The sequence below is a fragment of the Lottia gigantea genome, assembly GCF_000327385.1.
Source record: "Lottia gigantea unplaced genomic scaffold LOTGIsca_32, whole genome shotgun sequence".
Lineage (NCBI taxonomy): Eukaryota > Metazoa > Mollusca > Gastropoda > Lottiidae > Lottia > Lottia gigantea.
Window position 1 is genome coordinate 1,422,341 of NW_008709073.1, and position 17,392 is coordinate 1,439,732.

A 17,392-nucleotide genomic window follows, 5' to 3' on the forward strand; every position below is an offset into this window, starting at 1 on the left:
CACAAATAGCTGTAGATGACTTAAGCTCTCTGATAACTCTCTAATAAATATGGAGGTTTTCATAAGGTAAGAACGGGTATTACATTTTATTTAGCTACATGTTTTCTGCTGTTAGTTTGGTTGGTTGATGGTTGGTACGATGTCCCAGATTAATGGCGTTAATGATATAAGATTTATTGCATATACACCCATACAATTATAGCGTAATGTGACGGAAAACCCTTCATTACCTATACCTTACATAAATACTTGAGTTATTTCACTTATGCTCAATGGACTTTGAATACAAATATAAACAGCACAAATAGCTGTAGATGACTTAAGCTCTCTGATAACTCTCTAATAAATATGGAGGTTTTCATAAGGTAAGAACGGGTATTACATTTTATTTAGCTACATGTTTTCTGCTGTTAGTTTGGTTGGTTGATGGTTGGTACGATGTCCCAGATTAATGGCGTTAATGATATAAGATTTATTGCATATACACCCATACAATTATAGCGTAATGTGACGGAAAACCCTTCATTACCTATACCTTACATAAATACTTGAGTTATTTCACTTATGCTCAATGGACTTTGAATACAAATATAAACAGCACAAATAGCTGTAGATGACTTAAGCTCTCTGATAACTCTCTAATAAATACGGAGGTTTTCATAAGGTAAGAACGGGTATTACATTTTATTTAGCTACATGTTTTCTGCTGTAAGTTTGGTTGGTTGATGGTTGGTACGATGTCCCAGATTAATGGCGTTAATGATATAAGATTTATTGCATATTATACACCCTTTATTGGCAGCATACAAATATAAAAACAGCACAATAAGATAAAAAAAAATAAAATAAAAGGAATATAGATATAATATACAATAAAAAAACATTTTAACTGTTTAATTTTTTTCTTTTTTTTTTTTTTTTTTTTTTTTTTAGTCGTGAACAATTTTTCTTCATATACACATCAAATTGATCAGGGGACAGTCTTCGTCTACATTATAGAGTGATAAAGAAATATAACTATTTCTATATTTCTATATAGATCATATGTAGATATTTGGTACAAAACATAGAGAACTAAGTACATAGATCAAGGTCATTTTTTTAGGCTACAAAACACAAAACAAGAAATATCTTAATTTATAAAAATTGCGGATCTTTTTAAAGGATACATAGAAATTTGTACATTTAGAAAAAAACAGGGTGGTTAGCTCTGAAACGAAGCCAAACTTGCTTTAATAAGTTTTAAAATGCTTTGGACATGGTACTTTGGTCAAGTAATTTACGAAAAAAGCTAATTGGTTTTATTTTTGAGGCAGTTGTTGTGTAATCAAATTTTATACCATGTATTTATTATGCCTAGTTCACACCAACGGCGAATGCGGCGCTTTAAATCTGCGAGCAAAGCGCCATCATTTTTTATTTACTTTTCAAAAATATCACGATCTCCTAAGTAATGTTACGCTCTGATAAGCTCTGATACGAATTGGTTACGCTTTAGGGACAAATTATTTCCCGATTTGATCAGGCCTTGTTACGCTTTAAATCACGCTTTGATAAGCTTTATTAAGCTTTGATACGGTTATGACGCCTTAAATCACGCTCTGATACGATTATCAAGCTCTGTTGTGCATTGTTAAGCTCTGTTACGCATTGGAAAATTTCGAAATGGCCGATTTCATGCCGCTCTTGATCAAGTGGTGACAGACCGTGAAGACTGGGGTCCCCGCTTTGAATAAAGCTCTGTTAAGCTTTCCTACGCTTTGAGTCAAGCTTTGCTGAACTTTGTTACGCTTTGTTAAGCTTTGATACGTTCTCGGCGCTTTAATCAATTCGTGACAGAGCGCCCAAAATCATTAAACAGTTTAAAAAATTTTGGCGCTCTTGCCAAATATCCAGCTTTGCTCAAAGCTTTCCAACGATCTATTATGACCCTGGCGCTTTAGTCGAGCTTTGTTACGCTTTGGTACCGCTTTGAACGCCGCTTTAAAGCGCCATCAAAGCGCCGTTGGTGTGAACTGAGCATTATTGCTAAAGATTTAATAAGAAAAAGTTCAGGGTTATTTGAATAAAATTAGGCTTGGTTTGGTAATTCCCGGATATTACAGAACAAAAATACCTCTTATAATGGACATAAAATTAAAAGTCTCAAATTTGTGTAAAATATACACTGGTATTAAATAATATAATACCCTGGTGCCATGACTAAAGAATAGAATCTCTTTGTCTATATAAGACGATACATCCATCAAACTAAGTAATTAAGTAATTGCGCTTCTGAGCTTGTTTGAAAATTACTGGATTTAATGGATTATTACTTAGTTTCATAGATTTATTGGATTATATAGAGAGATTCTGTTGTATATTTTTGACATCAGGTAAGTCCACTGATGAACAAAAACTCATTTTGGCCAGGTTTAAAATTTCATTTTTTTGGTCATCCTAAGAGTTAGTATAACTGTAATGATTATTTCGTAGACACGAGTTGGTTTTTAAATGCTATGAACGTCTTGGTCAAGTTTGATCAACTAATTTTACGAGAAGAGGATCTTAGCATTGTAGGCAGTGTTGTTGGGTAATCGAAATTTATACGACCTACTTTGTTATTGTGAAAGGTTTAAAAGAATTTACAAAATAAAATCCTTTTCATCCAATCAGCAAGGCTAAATCTTTTATTAAGTGGAAAATTACTGGGTGAGAATTTTACTATCACATGACATTGTAATTGAGAGCTTGCGTTAGGTTTTAACGGAGTATTCGGCTTTTTTGTGAAAAGTTTTCAGTATTAAAAACGTCGTAAATTATACTTGAAAATATTTCTAAAGTATGCTATTTATATCTATGTATCTTCTTGATCAAACTGAATTTGATTTAAAAGGATTAATTATAAACTGAGAATACTAATTGTTTATTAAGCAGTTTGACCTAGTTTTTGGTATTTGACTTTATAATGGCTTGATATTAAATTAAAACCTGTAGAATACGTAGGAAACATATTTCTCTACAATTAGGCGTTTATTTTACTCAAATCCGTATAGTAGATTTCAATCAACTTCCAAAAAGCATAACGAACGTCAAAACCTTACGTAATGTTTTAAAATATTTTTGGTGTTTAGAAATAAACGGCTGGATTTTTTATTTAAAACTTTCAGATAAGTTTAAGTGCACATTTCTCTAGATTTTGGTGTTTTCCCAATATTTTAGCAAAAAAAAGAAAAATTTCGCCAAAAAGGACCTACTCTGCACCGCAGTGGCGTTTCTATGAATCATTAAGTGGAGGGGCCGAATCGGGTTTACAGAATTGTCTATAGGGCTCACAGTGCTAAGCACTAAGAGCCACCCCCCCCCCCCCCCCCCACCGAACACGCCACCCCCACCCTACAATTGCCACTGCCACGCTCAAAAAATGGAAGTATAGGTATATCCAATACATTTTCGGAGGCTACATAACAGAACATTTAATATTACGTTTTGGTGGATTTTCTTACATTTTCAGCCTTACACTAATATTATGTTTATTGTGTAACTGTGTTCATGGTTACGGTTCATACAAAAGTAAAATACCAAATGGAAATTATGTGCCTCATCCATGTAAAGTAAATTACATTTGGCAGGGTGTGGGACACAGAAAAAAGGAGGGCGCTGGCTATAGAAACCCGTTTGGTGAAGATTTTAAAACCGCTGGAAAGGTCAGTCGAAATGTAATGGGCGAGTGTTTCTTTCTGCTTATAATTTGTTCAGTAGCGTATTTAGGGCCTGTGAAAGGCCTTATTTTACTGTGAAAGTTAAGCCTCTAAATACTCAAAATTCATCACGAGGCCATCTGAATTTTGTTGGCATTTTTGGGGCCATTGCTAGCCACAGAAAGGGGATTTGTTCAATGGAAAGGGAACTGAGTAGAATTGTATGCCTTGATAGCGATACAAGCTATTTTTTTAAAAGGAATCTTTCAACTACACAGCTTGTAGCACAAATAAATTTAATTTATTGCTTCATCTCCACGCCTTGACAATGTCAACCCTTATTACCTATCACCAAGGGTTTCCAACCTGGTTTTAAAAAAAATCAGTATGTGCAGTCTACTGTTAATGCTCCTTCAGTTTCCTTGCAAGTATTGGTACATCTCTATTCTTTGGTAAACTATGGGCATATCCGATGAAACCAGTTAATATATATTCTAGGTATGGACTAAAGAGCTGTGTCAGAAGGATTCTGATGGTGATGGAATGACTAATGGTCAAGAATTAGGTGATCCGTCTTGTAGCTGGACCGCGGGTGATAATCCACCCACAGCTGAAAAAATATCTCACCCAGGTTTGCTTCGTTCCTTGCGTACTTATGTTTAATCTTGCGCATATGTCTCGGCTGTCTGACAAAAGATTCACAGGGTAACTATGTACACTTCCAGAGAAGGGAGTGAGCATTGTACAAGTGAGCGTTGTCCAGATGTCAACATAGCCTTTGTCGGGTAGAATTTACCAATAGGACTTGCGGAAAAGGATATCCAACCTGATCATATCACAGAGTGACATAAATGTTCCGGAAGACGAAGTCTTAGCAGAACTCAATATGGTATACGATTAAAAATGGTTCCCATTAACGTACTGGTTATTTTCCTGTCGTTTGTATTGGATTTTATGGATATAGAGGTTTTTACTTTCTGTTATTTCTGTTGATTAATTTTCTAGGCATTTGTGAGCCATGGACAGATCCAAAATGTCAACATCAACTATCTTGGTTAGAATCGGAATGTGAGCCTGATAAATTTGATTGCCCGGCTCTTCAGAGTGACCCTGGTAAGAAATATTAAATTATTAAATTGCTATTTGTCTGGGTCCATTCTAAAAGCAATTTCGTAATCAAACTATTTGACAGTGGAATCAATGGATCTAATTTGTGCCAAGAAGCCCGAGCGCTGAACCATATTTTTTTTTTAAGATTTAAAGGGACAGCTGCGGCATTTTGGGGGGTTGATTTTGGTCTTGAATATATGTAAATAGTCTTCAGAAGTACTAGAAATGTACGGAAATCGCATAATTCCTTTAAAATACTTCAAACAAGGAATTTTACTCACTATTTCTATATATGTCTTTTCAAAATTTCACACAGTATATGGTCATTTTAACATTCAAACGCGGATAGTTCTGGACACTCATGGATTTGAGAGCTCAAATTTCAACGGTGAGCTGTGAACACTATTACTCATTGGCTTAGCTGAACACTTCCCGTTTCTGAAACTGAAGTATGAAAATTGCGCCACTGTCCCTTTAATCAATCGTTAGAAATAAAATCTTCTCTATGTTCCAGATATAAAGAATATGACTTTAAGATTTCCACTGACCGATGTCCCAATACAAGACACATCATATATCTGTACTGAATTCGAAGTGGATTCAAGCGATGACTTTCATTTGATTGCTACCGAGATGTTGGTAAATAACACAAACGTAATGCATCATGCTTTACTCTTTGGATGTTCAAGCGGTAAGTATTCCGGTCGGTTTTGATTTTCCTTTACCATGTTTTGCCTATATATGTTTGGACACAAAAATGCAGGAACGAAGATTTTCGTCAGTGTGAAGGTGTAACGCTTGTAGGTAACTTCACTCGACTCATTGTTTGTGTACATCTACAATATGTCGAGGTACAACAAGGGGAAGTAAGCGAGTACGACCTTTCTGTTCACATACTTTGTTTGTCATGTTTTAGAGCTTGGTCAAAACTCATGGCACCCTGTATAGGTCATTGGTTTTTGCATGCTTAGCCAGCTAAGTTTAGAACCCATGACCATTATTTTTTCAACGTATCCAAGCAATATGTTATAATAGAGTATATAACCACTGCTTACATTGCTATATATCTGACAATGACACTTAGATCAGATCAAACCCGTGACTGATGTATGTCTAGAGTATGGGTAGTAATGTTCCCGAGGACGTTTATCTTGACTTATCTTGTTAGGCTGCCCAGCCTATTATGAAATGGGGATGGATACACAAAACTTGTTATCTGTTTTGTAGATAATCACACGCTAAGATCCACACCTCATCAATGTGGTATGATAGCCAGTGACGAATGTGGTGAAATAATTGCAATCTGGACGATAGGCTTGTCTGGGCAGTGTTTCCATGAAAATGTTGGCTTCAGAATCGGTTCTCAGGGTTTTAAGAGAGTCGCTCTTCAGGTAATATCTAATGTATTTTAAATCCGAACGATAAATATTTAATTGTAGTTATTTCATATTTAAATTTCATATTATATTATTTCAAAATAATCTGTTTTATTTTGCTATTTTAATTTGAAAAAAAATCTTCATTTATCAAAAAGGTAATCAGTAATTATAAGGTTAAAACTCATCTGAATCATTCTAAGCAGATAGTAATATGAGGTTAAACTCATTTTAATATACGGTTAAACTCATTTTAGTAATATAAGGTTAAACTCATTGTAATCAGATAGTAATCTAAGGTTAAACTCGTTTTTAATCAGATAGTAATATAAACTCATTTTAATCAGATAGTAATATAAACTCATTTTAATCAGATAGTAATATAAACTCACTGTAATCAGATAGTAATATAAACTCATTTTAATCATATAGTAATATAAACTCATTTTAATCAGATAGTAATATATACACATTTTAATCAGATAGTAATATAAACTCATTTTAATCAGATATTAATATAAACTCATTTTAATCAGATAGTAATATAAACTCATTTTAATCAGATAGTAATATAAGGTTAAACTCATTTTAATCAGATATTAATATAAACTCATTGTAATCAGATATTTATATAAGGTTAAACGCGTTTTTAATCAGATAGTAATATAAACTCATTTTAATCAGATATTAATATAAACTCATTTTAATCGGATAGTAATATAAACTCATTGTAATCAGATAAAAATATAAACTCATTTTAATCAAATATTAATATAAACTCATTTTAATCGGATAGTAATATAAACTCATTTTAATTAGATATTAATATAAACTCATTTTAATCAGATAGTAATATAAACTCATTTTAATTAGATATTAATATAAACTCATTTTAATCAGATAGTAATATAAACTCATTTTAATCGGATAGTAATATAAACTCATTTTAATCGGATACTAATATAAACTCATTTTAATCAGATATTAATATAAACTCATTTTAATCAGATATTAATATAAACTCATTTTAATCGGATAGTAATATAAACTCATTTTAATCGGATAGTAATATAAACTCATTTTAATCATATAGTAATATAAACTCATTTTAATCAGATATTAATATAAGGTTAAACTCATTGTAATCAGATAATATATTAAGGTTAAACTCGTTTTTAATCAGATAGTAATATAAACTCATTTTAATCAGATATTAATATAAGGTTAAACTCATTGTAATCAGATAGTATATTAAGGTTAAACTCGTTTTTAATCAGATAGTAATATAAACTCATTTTAATCAGATATTAATATAAGATTAAACTCATTTTAATCAGATATTAATATAAACTCATTTTAATCGGATAGTAATATAAACTCATTTTAATCGGATACTAATATAAACTCATTTTAATCAGATATTAATATAAACTCATTTTAATCAGATATTAATATAAACTCATTTTAATCGGATAGTAATATAAACTCATTTTAATCAGATATTAATATAAGGTTAAACTCATTGTAATCAGATAATATATTAAGGTTAAACTCGTTTTTAATCAGATAGTAATATAAACTCATTTTAATCAGATATTAATATAAGGTTAAACTCATTGTAATCAGATAGTATATTAAGGTTAAACTCGTTTTTAATCAGATAGTAATATAAACTCATTTTAATCAGATATTAATATAAGATTAAACTCATTTTAATCAGATATTAATATAAACTCATTTTAATCAGATATTAATATAAGGTTAAACTCATTTCAATCAGATAGTAATATATAACTCGTACAACTCATATTAACTCGTTTCAGTTTCATTGGAATAATCCCACACTGGAAACTAATTACAAAGATCAATCTGGAATGGTGTTATATTATACAAAGAACAAGAGAATGTATGATGCTGGTACTTTCTTAGTTGGTGCCAGTTATCTCGAGATTCCCGGACAAACTGTTTCTCTGGAAGAGACTGCTTTATGTCCAGGAGTCTGCACTTCCAGATTTATAACCCCTGAAGCTTATATTGTTAGCGCTGCCAACCATATGCATTACTTAGGTAAGTAAGACGCGATGTGCAGATGTTAACTTCACAGTATGTTACAGTGCATTACAGCTGATCTATGTATAAAGTCCAAATATAAATCCAAGATAACCACCAAAAATGATTCATGTAAAAGTAAAAACATAGCTACATATCCCGAAATTTTGGTATTTTGTCCACAAAATAATTCGTGGTTCAAGGGAAGCCTACTAAAGAATATTAAAGAAAAGGCCTGTATCCTTCAGCGCATTTACATATGGTGCTGTCTAACAGGCAACGTGAATACTTACCTTATATTTTGCAGGTAGAGTACAACAAATTGAACAGTTCCGAAATGGTACCAAGGTACGAGATTTGACTAACGATCAAAACTACAACTATGATGATCCCAGTCCAATCCAGTAAGTAAATAGATGACATTCTTGGTATTTTTATGCTCGTGCCCATCAATTCACTCATTGAAAATTTGATAGGGAACCGCGGTGACTCAGTGAGACGCTTGCTCACTAACCTATCAGTTTCCCCTTGTCAGTTTTCCCCTTACATGGCAAAAAAGCGTCCATTGTCTGAGCAAAGTAAAAAGATTTTTGAATTTTAAAGTTGAATTGAAGTTTGAAATCGAAAAAGAGTGGGCTAATGTACACTGTATCGCGTTGCCCATCTTTATTAGCCCATAGGGTACAGAAAAGTAGGATATAAAACTCCATTGATTTCAAAACATTTGAAATTTGACACAAATCGACGCGAAACTATTAATCTACATGTCGATCAGGTAGTTAGTATACGCAGTTTCGATTAAATTCAAATTATTGCCTTCATTTGTTTTCAGTTATAAAACCCCGATAAAATTACTGCCTGGCGATACCATCAAAACAAGATGCGTATTTAATTCTCAGAATCGAGATCAAGTAACCTACTTTGGAGACGCCACAAGTGATGAAATGTGTTTTGGATTTTTCACCTATTATCCCAAAGAAAATATAAAGATGTCGTCCTGTACATCATGGAAGAGCTTACCCTATTGTGCAGTGTATAGCGGCGAGGAATATTTGGGTTGTAATTTTGTTGAATTCAGGTCGAAGCAAGGTATGTTTACGGAGATACGGCAGAACTGTTCTACGGAATGTACCACAGAATGCTTAAGTAAAATAGAACTCTTGATGAACCATGCCTGTATGAAAGGTGATTACTATGATCTCATGAAAACTTCGATGTTGAGGAATAACACACAAGAAGAAAGTTTTTTTATCATGTTGGAGAACTGCAAGGCATCTATCCCGACAAAAGCTACCACTACCGAGAAAGGTGCAAATGAAGCAACCACAATGTTTGTCCATAAGTTTCTCCTTCTTACAACAACTATGGTGATCAGTCTTTGTGGTCGATTTTAATGAATTCTTTATAGGCCTACATTTTATATTATACATACATAACAAGTAACACACTATTTTCTTTACAACTATAACAACATTTCGAATGTTCCTGATAATATTACCAGAAGTGTACTTAACTCATAGTAGAGTATAGTTCTTTTAAAAGGTTTTTTGTTTTCCCAACAGTTAGAGAACACAGATTAGCAAATCTACATGCGACGTTTTTGTAACATTTTGGTGTTCCATTCCATCTTTATTTGGGTACCATAGAGCAGAGGTTTTCAATCTGGGGGTAATTTTGATAAAAAAAAATAGGGAAAAATGGAGGGGATGGGGCGGGGGGTGCTGGGGGGGGGGGGATTGTAAGTCAAGCCTACGGGAAAATTCCGAAATAGTTAAGATTTATAAGGGGATATGGAGTAATGCAATCGATCAAGGATCCTGAAAGGGGTAATGGAAAGAAAAAGGTTGAAAACCCTTATATATATAATCCATGAAATTATCGCCAAGTGGCCACTGATAGACTACATCTTTATTTTCTCAAGGTTGAATACCGTCGGTCGGCAACTTTTCGGAAACCCCGATGTCCAGACCCTTTTTTACTTGAAATGTAATGCTTATTATGTAAATATACCCAATAATTTTTGCTACGTTTTTCGCTTCCACTTGTATTTATAAAACTGTGTTTATTATTATATGTAAAAAAAACTAATGGATATGTACTCTTCTAAACACTGTTATGTTGTTATGTTTATCACAAAAAAAAAATAAAAGTCCAATGTTGGAGTCTTCATAAATTGATAAAAGACTGTCTAAATTTCACGTGCACAAAATATCGAATTTGTCATAATATCTGCATCTGAAAAATATAGAGAACAGCATCCCTTTAAATTATGACACTTCTGGAAGAATTAAATTTTTATTGATCACACAACAGCAGTATTCACAGGTTCATAACATGGGTTCATAAATGCGATATGAACTCGTAGCACAGATTAATAACTATGCAAGTTAGGTCGTATATTTTATGTGGCGATGATATGCAAAATATTTTGTTAACTTTCTAAATTGTGTATATTCAAAAGATTTTTAGATAAACCTAATAGATAAACCTATGTTATTATCCCTGCCAAAAATGGTTGAAATTTATTAAATGCGTTGCCGGATTAAATAAAGCCCTCGCCTAGGTTCGGTATATATTAAATCTAAATCTGGCAACTCATTTCATAAATTTACATAAGCACTCGTTTAAGATCCATTATGTTTGTACTGACAACAAATAACAAAAAGATTACTAATTCAATTAATTAAATTGTTTTATTTAACAATTACAATAAATACCAATTATCATAATCAGTTATGTAAACACATTATATTATCATTGGTGCTTATATTTTATACACAATTATAAATATATTTTAATGACTTTTTTAGTTCCAATTCACTTACCACTGAGAACGTCAATTGCTCTGTACTGTCTATCAAGCGCGGATGTTCCTTTATATCACCTTCAACGGTTCATGGTTCGGACTGAATATGTTTAAGTATCATAACAAATTTACTTTGTGTCCGAGTTTTTGCAGTATTTTTGTTTCTCGTCGTCAGAACACTTAGAATCATCTTGACAACAATCATCTCCATCATCACCTGATCCTCCTGCGCCTCTAGATCCACCACTTCCTCCAGATCCGACACTTCCACCTACTCCGACACTTCCTCCCATTCCACCTACTCCGACACTTCCTCCCATTCCACCACTTCCACCTACTCCGACACTTCCTCCCATTCCACCTACTCCGACACTTCCCCCCATTCCACCACTTCCACCTACTCCGACACTTCCTCCCATTCCACCACTTCCAACCGATCCATCAATTCCACCGGCTGCACCCTCTGCTTCTCCTACTTCAACGGCACCCCCAGCGACACCATGGGAACCAAGTTGATCTTCAAGTTCGATTTCACCTTTGCCCATCTCACCTCCGACAGCCCCTTGTGTAGACAGACCAGATGATTTAGGTTTTGGTTGGAGATATTCTGGAACACCAGGTAATTTAGTGGGGTCTTGAGCTTTAGGTTGTAAATCTAAAGGTACACCGGGTAAAATAGTGGGATCTAATGCATCTGGCTGAGTGGCACTTCCTTGTACACCACCTAATGAACCCGGAGACGAACCTAGTGGCATTTGCCTACCATCAGTAAACGCCCTCGGCAAACTACCAGATGCTTTACCCTCTTGAGGTCCGGGTATTTCGGGTTCTTCTACCTCAACTTCACCATCTACCGTACCTCCCATTTGTGTGAGTTCATTCAAAGGGTCTCCTTGTGAAACGGCGACTGTATTAGAAGACATGCTTGGTATTGGCACTCCTGGCAGCGGCATTCCGAAGCCACCTTCGGGATCTTCTACTTCGACGTCACGAAACCTCTCTGAACCTCGTGGCGACGCACCAACGACTGTTTTAGATACACCGTTGGTGGTAAACGCGGGAGGCAAAACATTACCTACACCTTCATATCCGTTGTCTTTCATGGATGGGCCTGCTGATTCGGCATCAAAAAATCGTGGCATGATTCCTGATAGGGAAGCTACAGATTCGCTCTGTGAGACTCGGGATAGGAGATTAGAGCGAGGTCCTTCGGATGGATCTTCAAGAAATGAGAAAAAAGATGGCATTTGTTCACAATCACTTAGAGGGTTCCTGCAAGTAGAAAAAATATTGGCGTGACATATTTAATAGGGTACGAAACTCTACTTCAGTTACCCTCTCACTGTCAGAAAGCAAATACGACGTCCATTTAATCTACAAAATCTGTAGGTATTTAAAACGTAATGTTGAAACCACAGAAAGTTTGATTCTATTAAGTGACGTCACTTTATTAAGTAGATTAAAGAAGATGTACCTTCTGATTTCATAGGATAAATTCGCCACACACCTCCCGTCGGTGAATGCTGTTTTCACCCGACCCCATGCTTGAACTCCATACGGTCGAGACTGTGACCAGCATCGGGGAACGAATCCACATTTACTCCCTTGTCAGTATGTTACTTATAAGATATTATGAAATTAAAACACTCACTGTGCAGAAGGTACTCTGAGAGGATTCATTTGAACTGCTTCCAATCCAAACACAAAGCACATGGCTTTAGATAATGTGATAGTATCCAGCTCTCGTCTTTGTTCTTAAATAGAAAATACTGTCTGAATTAAATCATAATCAAGCTGGGTATTAATCATGTGAGTATCTACTGTAGTTGACTATATAGAAATCATCGAATCATTCCGTTTCATTCCAATCATTCCGAAACGATTGTATTAATGTTATTTTTTTTTTTTTTTTGTCTGAGAACTAATGTCACCTGTGATCTCATCTGATTCATGTGTACGACAGATTTGTAGCACAGAAAGCCAGGCGATGCTTCCTCATTAAACATACCTTTTGAAAAGCCTCTAAGTGGGTCATCGCTTAAGTAGAAGAAACTGTCACCAAATTTCAGATCTCGGAATTGCCGAGCAAAAATACAAGAGAATGTTTCGCCCAAAAGAGAACCTGGAAGATTGGGTTCTGACATAGCACCAGTATAAATATCAATATCATCAACACTCCTAAAATTAAAACATCATGTTACAATCGGCACTCTGATCTAAGATTCCTACAAAAAATTAACGATATTCGTTCATCGGTGGAGTGGAGTGGACTTATCTGGTGTCATAAATATATACTAGAATGCCTCTATTATCCAATAAATCCATAATACCGAGTGAAGAAGGAAGGATCAATTAAAAGCTTACTTGTAGACTTTTCTAAGATAAGGACCAGCGTCACCAAAAACTCTGGAATTGAAAGATCGAACGATGGGAAGACCACAGAATTGTCTGAACCAGTTGTAAGGTGGTACTCCGTGATCTCGACCTCTTTGAATAATGCTGGCAACTTCATCAAACGACCTGCTACCATCTTCCAAGAAGTGATCAGTAAGTTCTTTGGAGATAAATCGATTTCTTTCTTCTGTGGGTTGCTGCAACATTTCTTCGATGAGTTCTGGTAATTCATCAAATACCATCTCGGGGTTGTTGTAAGTATCCCTCAATCGAATCTTACGACCACGGATGTCAATATAATCTGGTGATAAAGCAGCAACGAATTTAATAGCAGCTGTAGCGAATACGTTGGAAATTCTCACTTCAATGCTCGAATCATATTTGTAAGTATATTTGTCGAGTCCATATTTCAAAATATATTTTTCGTTCAATATTTGGGGTAGATATTCTTCATAAACGAATTTCTGGAAACAAACATAGATGTATGAAAAAGGCGTAATGTGATGGATGGTAATAAGTTCAGATAATCGAGGAAAATTCAAACCCGCCGGACTTAATCTCTATAATTGTACGAAAATCCATAGTTGTCAATTGCTAAGGGTAATACTAAAAATCACCACATTTACACAAAGTAAAACAAAAACTATGTTTACGGCTTCTAGAAATGAACATTGTAGATAACAGAGTAAGTGCTATGACTATATATCGAGAAATAAACATCGCTATGGACTAGAAATATCACACAGGTAACTGCTGTGACTATCACAGTGTCATAACGGACATCGCACATAAAGAATGATATGACCAATGCTATGGATAACAATCATTGCACTTACACGAGAGAAAGAAAAGTGCTATGACGAACACCAGAAGATTGAAATGACCTTTGCAAATGATATAGTACAGTGGTGTTAAGAACATAAAAATTGAAATGACTATTGCTGCGGCTGACTAACGTCGAACATACCTGAACAAGTGCAATGACTATTCTTCTTGCTTCTTGGAATTTACTGTTACCGCTCATGTAAGAGCTTTCAAAACTGTCCACAATCTTGTTGTGAAGTCTTACAAATAAAGTATGAATGATGATTAAACCAGGTTGTAAATTCAGACGATCATCACCTTAAAATAAAAGTACGTATGATAGCCACAGTCACAAACGCAACGAATGAGACGGTATGGTACCAGAATCAAATCTTTTTAAATGCGTCTACATTTGAAGAATGGCAACCACCAGCAACATGAGCTATTTAGCATATTCATTACTGCACTAGGAAAAAAACTTGAATCATCCTTTTTCAGGGTATTTAACATAAACGAATCGAAGTTCTTCTGAAGACCGAAGATTGGGGTAACAAATCAAGTCAAATATATTTTCTATTATTTACTTTTCATAATAAGACATTTTGGAGTAATAACCGCGTTTTATTGTACGCTGACAGCATGCTTCCGAGACTGTTTACAAATTGAAAGTAAAACGCTTTTTATAGAACAATAAAATTAATTCGAGTTCACTGAAATTTTAGGTGATGATTTACGATTTCACCAAGTTTCACCACAAATTGCGTGTCGACATATTGAATGCTCATGTTCGAGCACTACTGAGCTCTATACCAAGTTCAATAATTTAAATCTTAACCATATGTACAAGAACAAAAGCAACAATATTAATTACCTGATCGGAAGCAGAAGTATCTGTTGTAGGTCATTTGACAGTATTTTTCATCACCAAGAGGCAGTAAATCTTCTTCAGATGTCAACATGTAACCTAAAATGAATATATGAAGTCTTCAGAAGCACTAGAACTGTACGAACTAAAACTAACGTTCTACTCTATATATATATGACACTGTCAACATTATTTTTGATTAGCACAGTTTAAATATTCCAGACTATGAGAATAAAATACTTTTGGTCAAATGGGTGGCAAACTGCGACAGTTTATGGCTCTCAAATACAAGTGTGCCAAGGGTTGAAATATTTCAAGGACTTACCATTGACATCTCTGAGACTGTTTTGTGTCGCAAGATCGCTGCCATAAATAGCGGAACCATCTATATAGGCTGATATCATATTCTGTTGTTCTCGTGGATGTTTCATGTCTAAAATATGAAATGGTAGAATTATGCATCTGTTTCTTCAATCGTTCCTATCCTTGAGATGTTACTGGTTTCTCTAATGATCATAGCTATATTATCAAGCAACTATCAGCTGAATTCATAGTAGATTAAAGACTTATAAGAAATTTCCAAAACCTTCAATGAGTATGAATATAACCTCTGTAGTGTATTACGAAGACTCAAAGTGCAAAAGTCTGCTGAAACACCATATCATAATTTATAGAACAACAAAAAAAGACGCCTTAAAGAGATGGTAAAAAGGTTTTTCTAAAATTTGTATGTGTAAGAGCCTTTTGTGTTAAAACATATTTTGCGATTAGTGACGTCACCAAACACTTAGATTTAGTGTAATTGCAGGAACCACAGACGTCTGATCGAAAATTGGAATGGTGAAAATTGATGCTAACAGTGTCCCAGATACATATGAAAAATTAAGAAAACCCCTTTATAATCCCTTTAAATGATCCTATTTGACAAGAAAGGTATAGTCGATTTTTATATTTTAAAAAACTCCAAGAATTGGACATGCAAGAGATACACGTTACGAATATCTTATTCATTTTTCACATAATTGAGATTCTTACCTATCGTGCTGCTGAATGATCGAGATCGAACAAAGATCATACATTTTTCTTTGAATCTACGATCGTTTACAGGGATTGGAATAGGGAAACAATTAGTGCTGAAAAACAAAAATAGTTCACATTCAAAGTACATCGAATTTCAATAGGGTTCGTTCTTGAGAGAAATAGACCATGATTGGTGAAATAAATAAACAAAATAAACAAGATTAGCTATTTGACACTGCGTTAAGGTTGCCGAGCCCACGATCGACGTCAGGTGTTCCGAAAGTGTGATACGACAACGTAGTCACTGGTGACTCAAGAACGTCTGGCGATACCATAAGTTCAATGTCATTAATTAATGTCTATGGGACCATGTAGTCATTAGGTGGCATCTTTTTTTATATACATCTTACCCATGTTTTAATCTTAGCGTTATTAGAGCATGGAAGCTTTAAGAATTCCTTCCATTCACGATGAATCTTATTGTTCAAGACCTCATCATAGATCAATCAAATATAGTGACAACAATCCACTCCTATAGCCTGATCCGTGCCTACTTGATATAATAGGTCCATAATATATATGAAAATAAATGTAATAAAAATGACCAAAAAGAAATAACATTTCTCTACCTTGATTTAGCTGTATTACAACAGTCTGTCATTTTCTGATCTAAAATAAAATTAATAGGTATTTTTAAAAATATCAAAATTTCAATCAGGAAATATTGTACGATTCATTTCCGAGTTGCCCCATTTAAAATGTTGGTTACAGATCAATAGAGATCCAAACAGTCAGAATTCAATGTGATTTTAAATTGTGCCCATTTTAATAGAACAATCATATTTTATTTGAGAAAACCTGAAAGACTTTTTCTATATATTTGTTTGTTTTTCTGAAATTCCGTTCGTTTGTATTCTAATAAAAACCTGCAGATTTGAAGATACAAGAGTAATCTTTCCCCGGCCTTTTTCTATAGCAATGCTTTCCCAGGTTATTTCGATTCTTTTTTGTAAGTAATGATTTAAGAGCCGAATCATCCAAAACTACCCCCTCCTGCCTTTACCAAACTGTAATATTATCTCAACTTACTGGCTTCTACAGCTGTAGCAGTGACTTCGTGTTCAATGAAGAGAGTAAATAACCTCAACAAATCAGTGTGTTGGCTTCTTTTCGTGTATGAATTTCCCACTGGGCCTGGTCTTACTGTTGGGGAGCCAGATGCTGGTTCTCCAACCATGCCCATGAGTCCACTTACAGATTTGTCTTGGATGTTTATAGTGGGCTGACT

At 34.4% G+C, this 17,392-nt stretch overlaps 2 protein-coding genes across 2 annotated transcripts; one reads left to right on the forward strand and one right to left on the reverse strand.

The window, feature by feature from the left end:
* Positions 1-348: 348 nt before the first annotated feature.
* On the forward strand, positions 349-9,609 carry LOTGIDRAFT_162081 (hypothetical protein; the record flags this gene model as incomplete). Its single annotated transcript, XM_009058017.1, has 9 exons — positions 349-365; positions 3,494-3,686; positions 4,179-4,311; positions 4,686-4,793; positions 5,305-5,481; positions 6,018-6,181; positions 7,990-8,233; positions 8,523-8,619; positions 9,048-9,609. 9 exons carry the CDS (start codon positions 349-351, stop codon positions 9,607-9,609), a joined length of 1,695 nt encoding a protein of 564 aa, XP_009056265.1.
* A 3,457-nt stretch (positions 9,610-13,066) lies between these two features.
* On the reverse strand, positions 13,067-13,537 carry LOTGIDRAFT_99852 (hypothetical protein; the record flags this gene model as incomplete). Its single annotated transcript, XM_009058018.1, has 2 exons — positions 13,067-13,199; positions 13,386-13,537. Coding segments are annotated over 2 exons (285 nt in total), but the record flags the coding sequence as incomplete, so codon positions are not given.
* Positions 13,538-17,392: the final 3,855 nt, after the last annotated feature.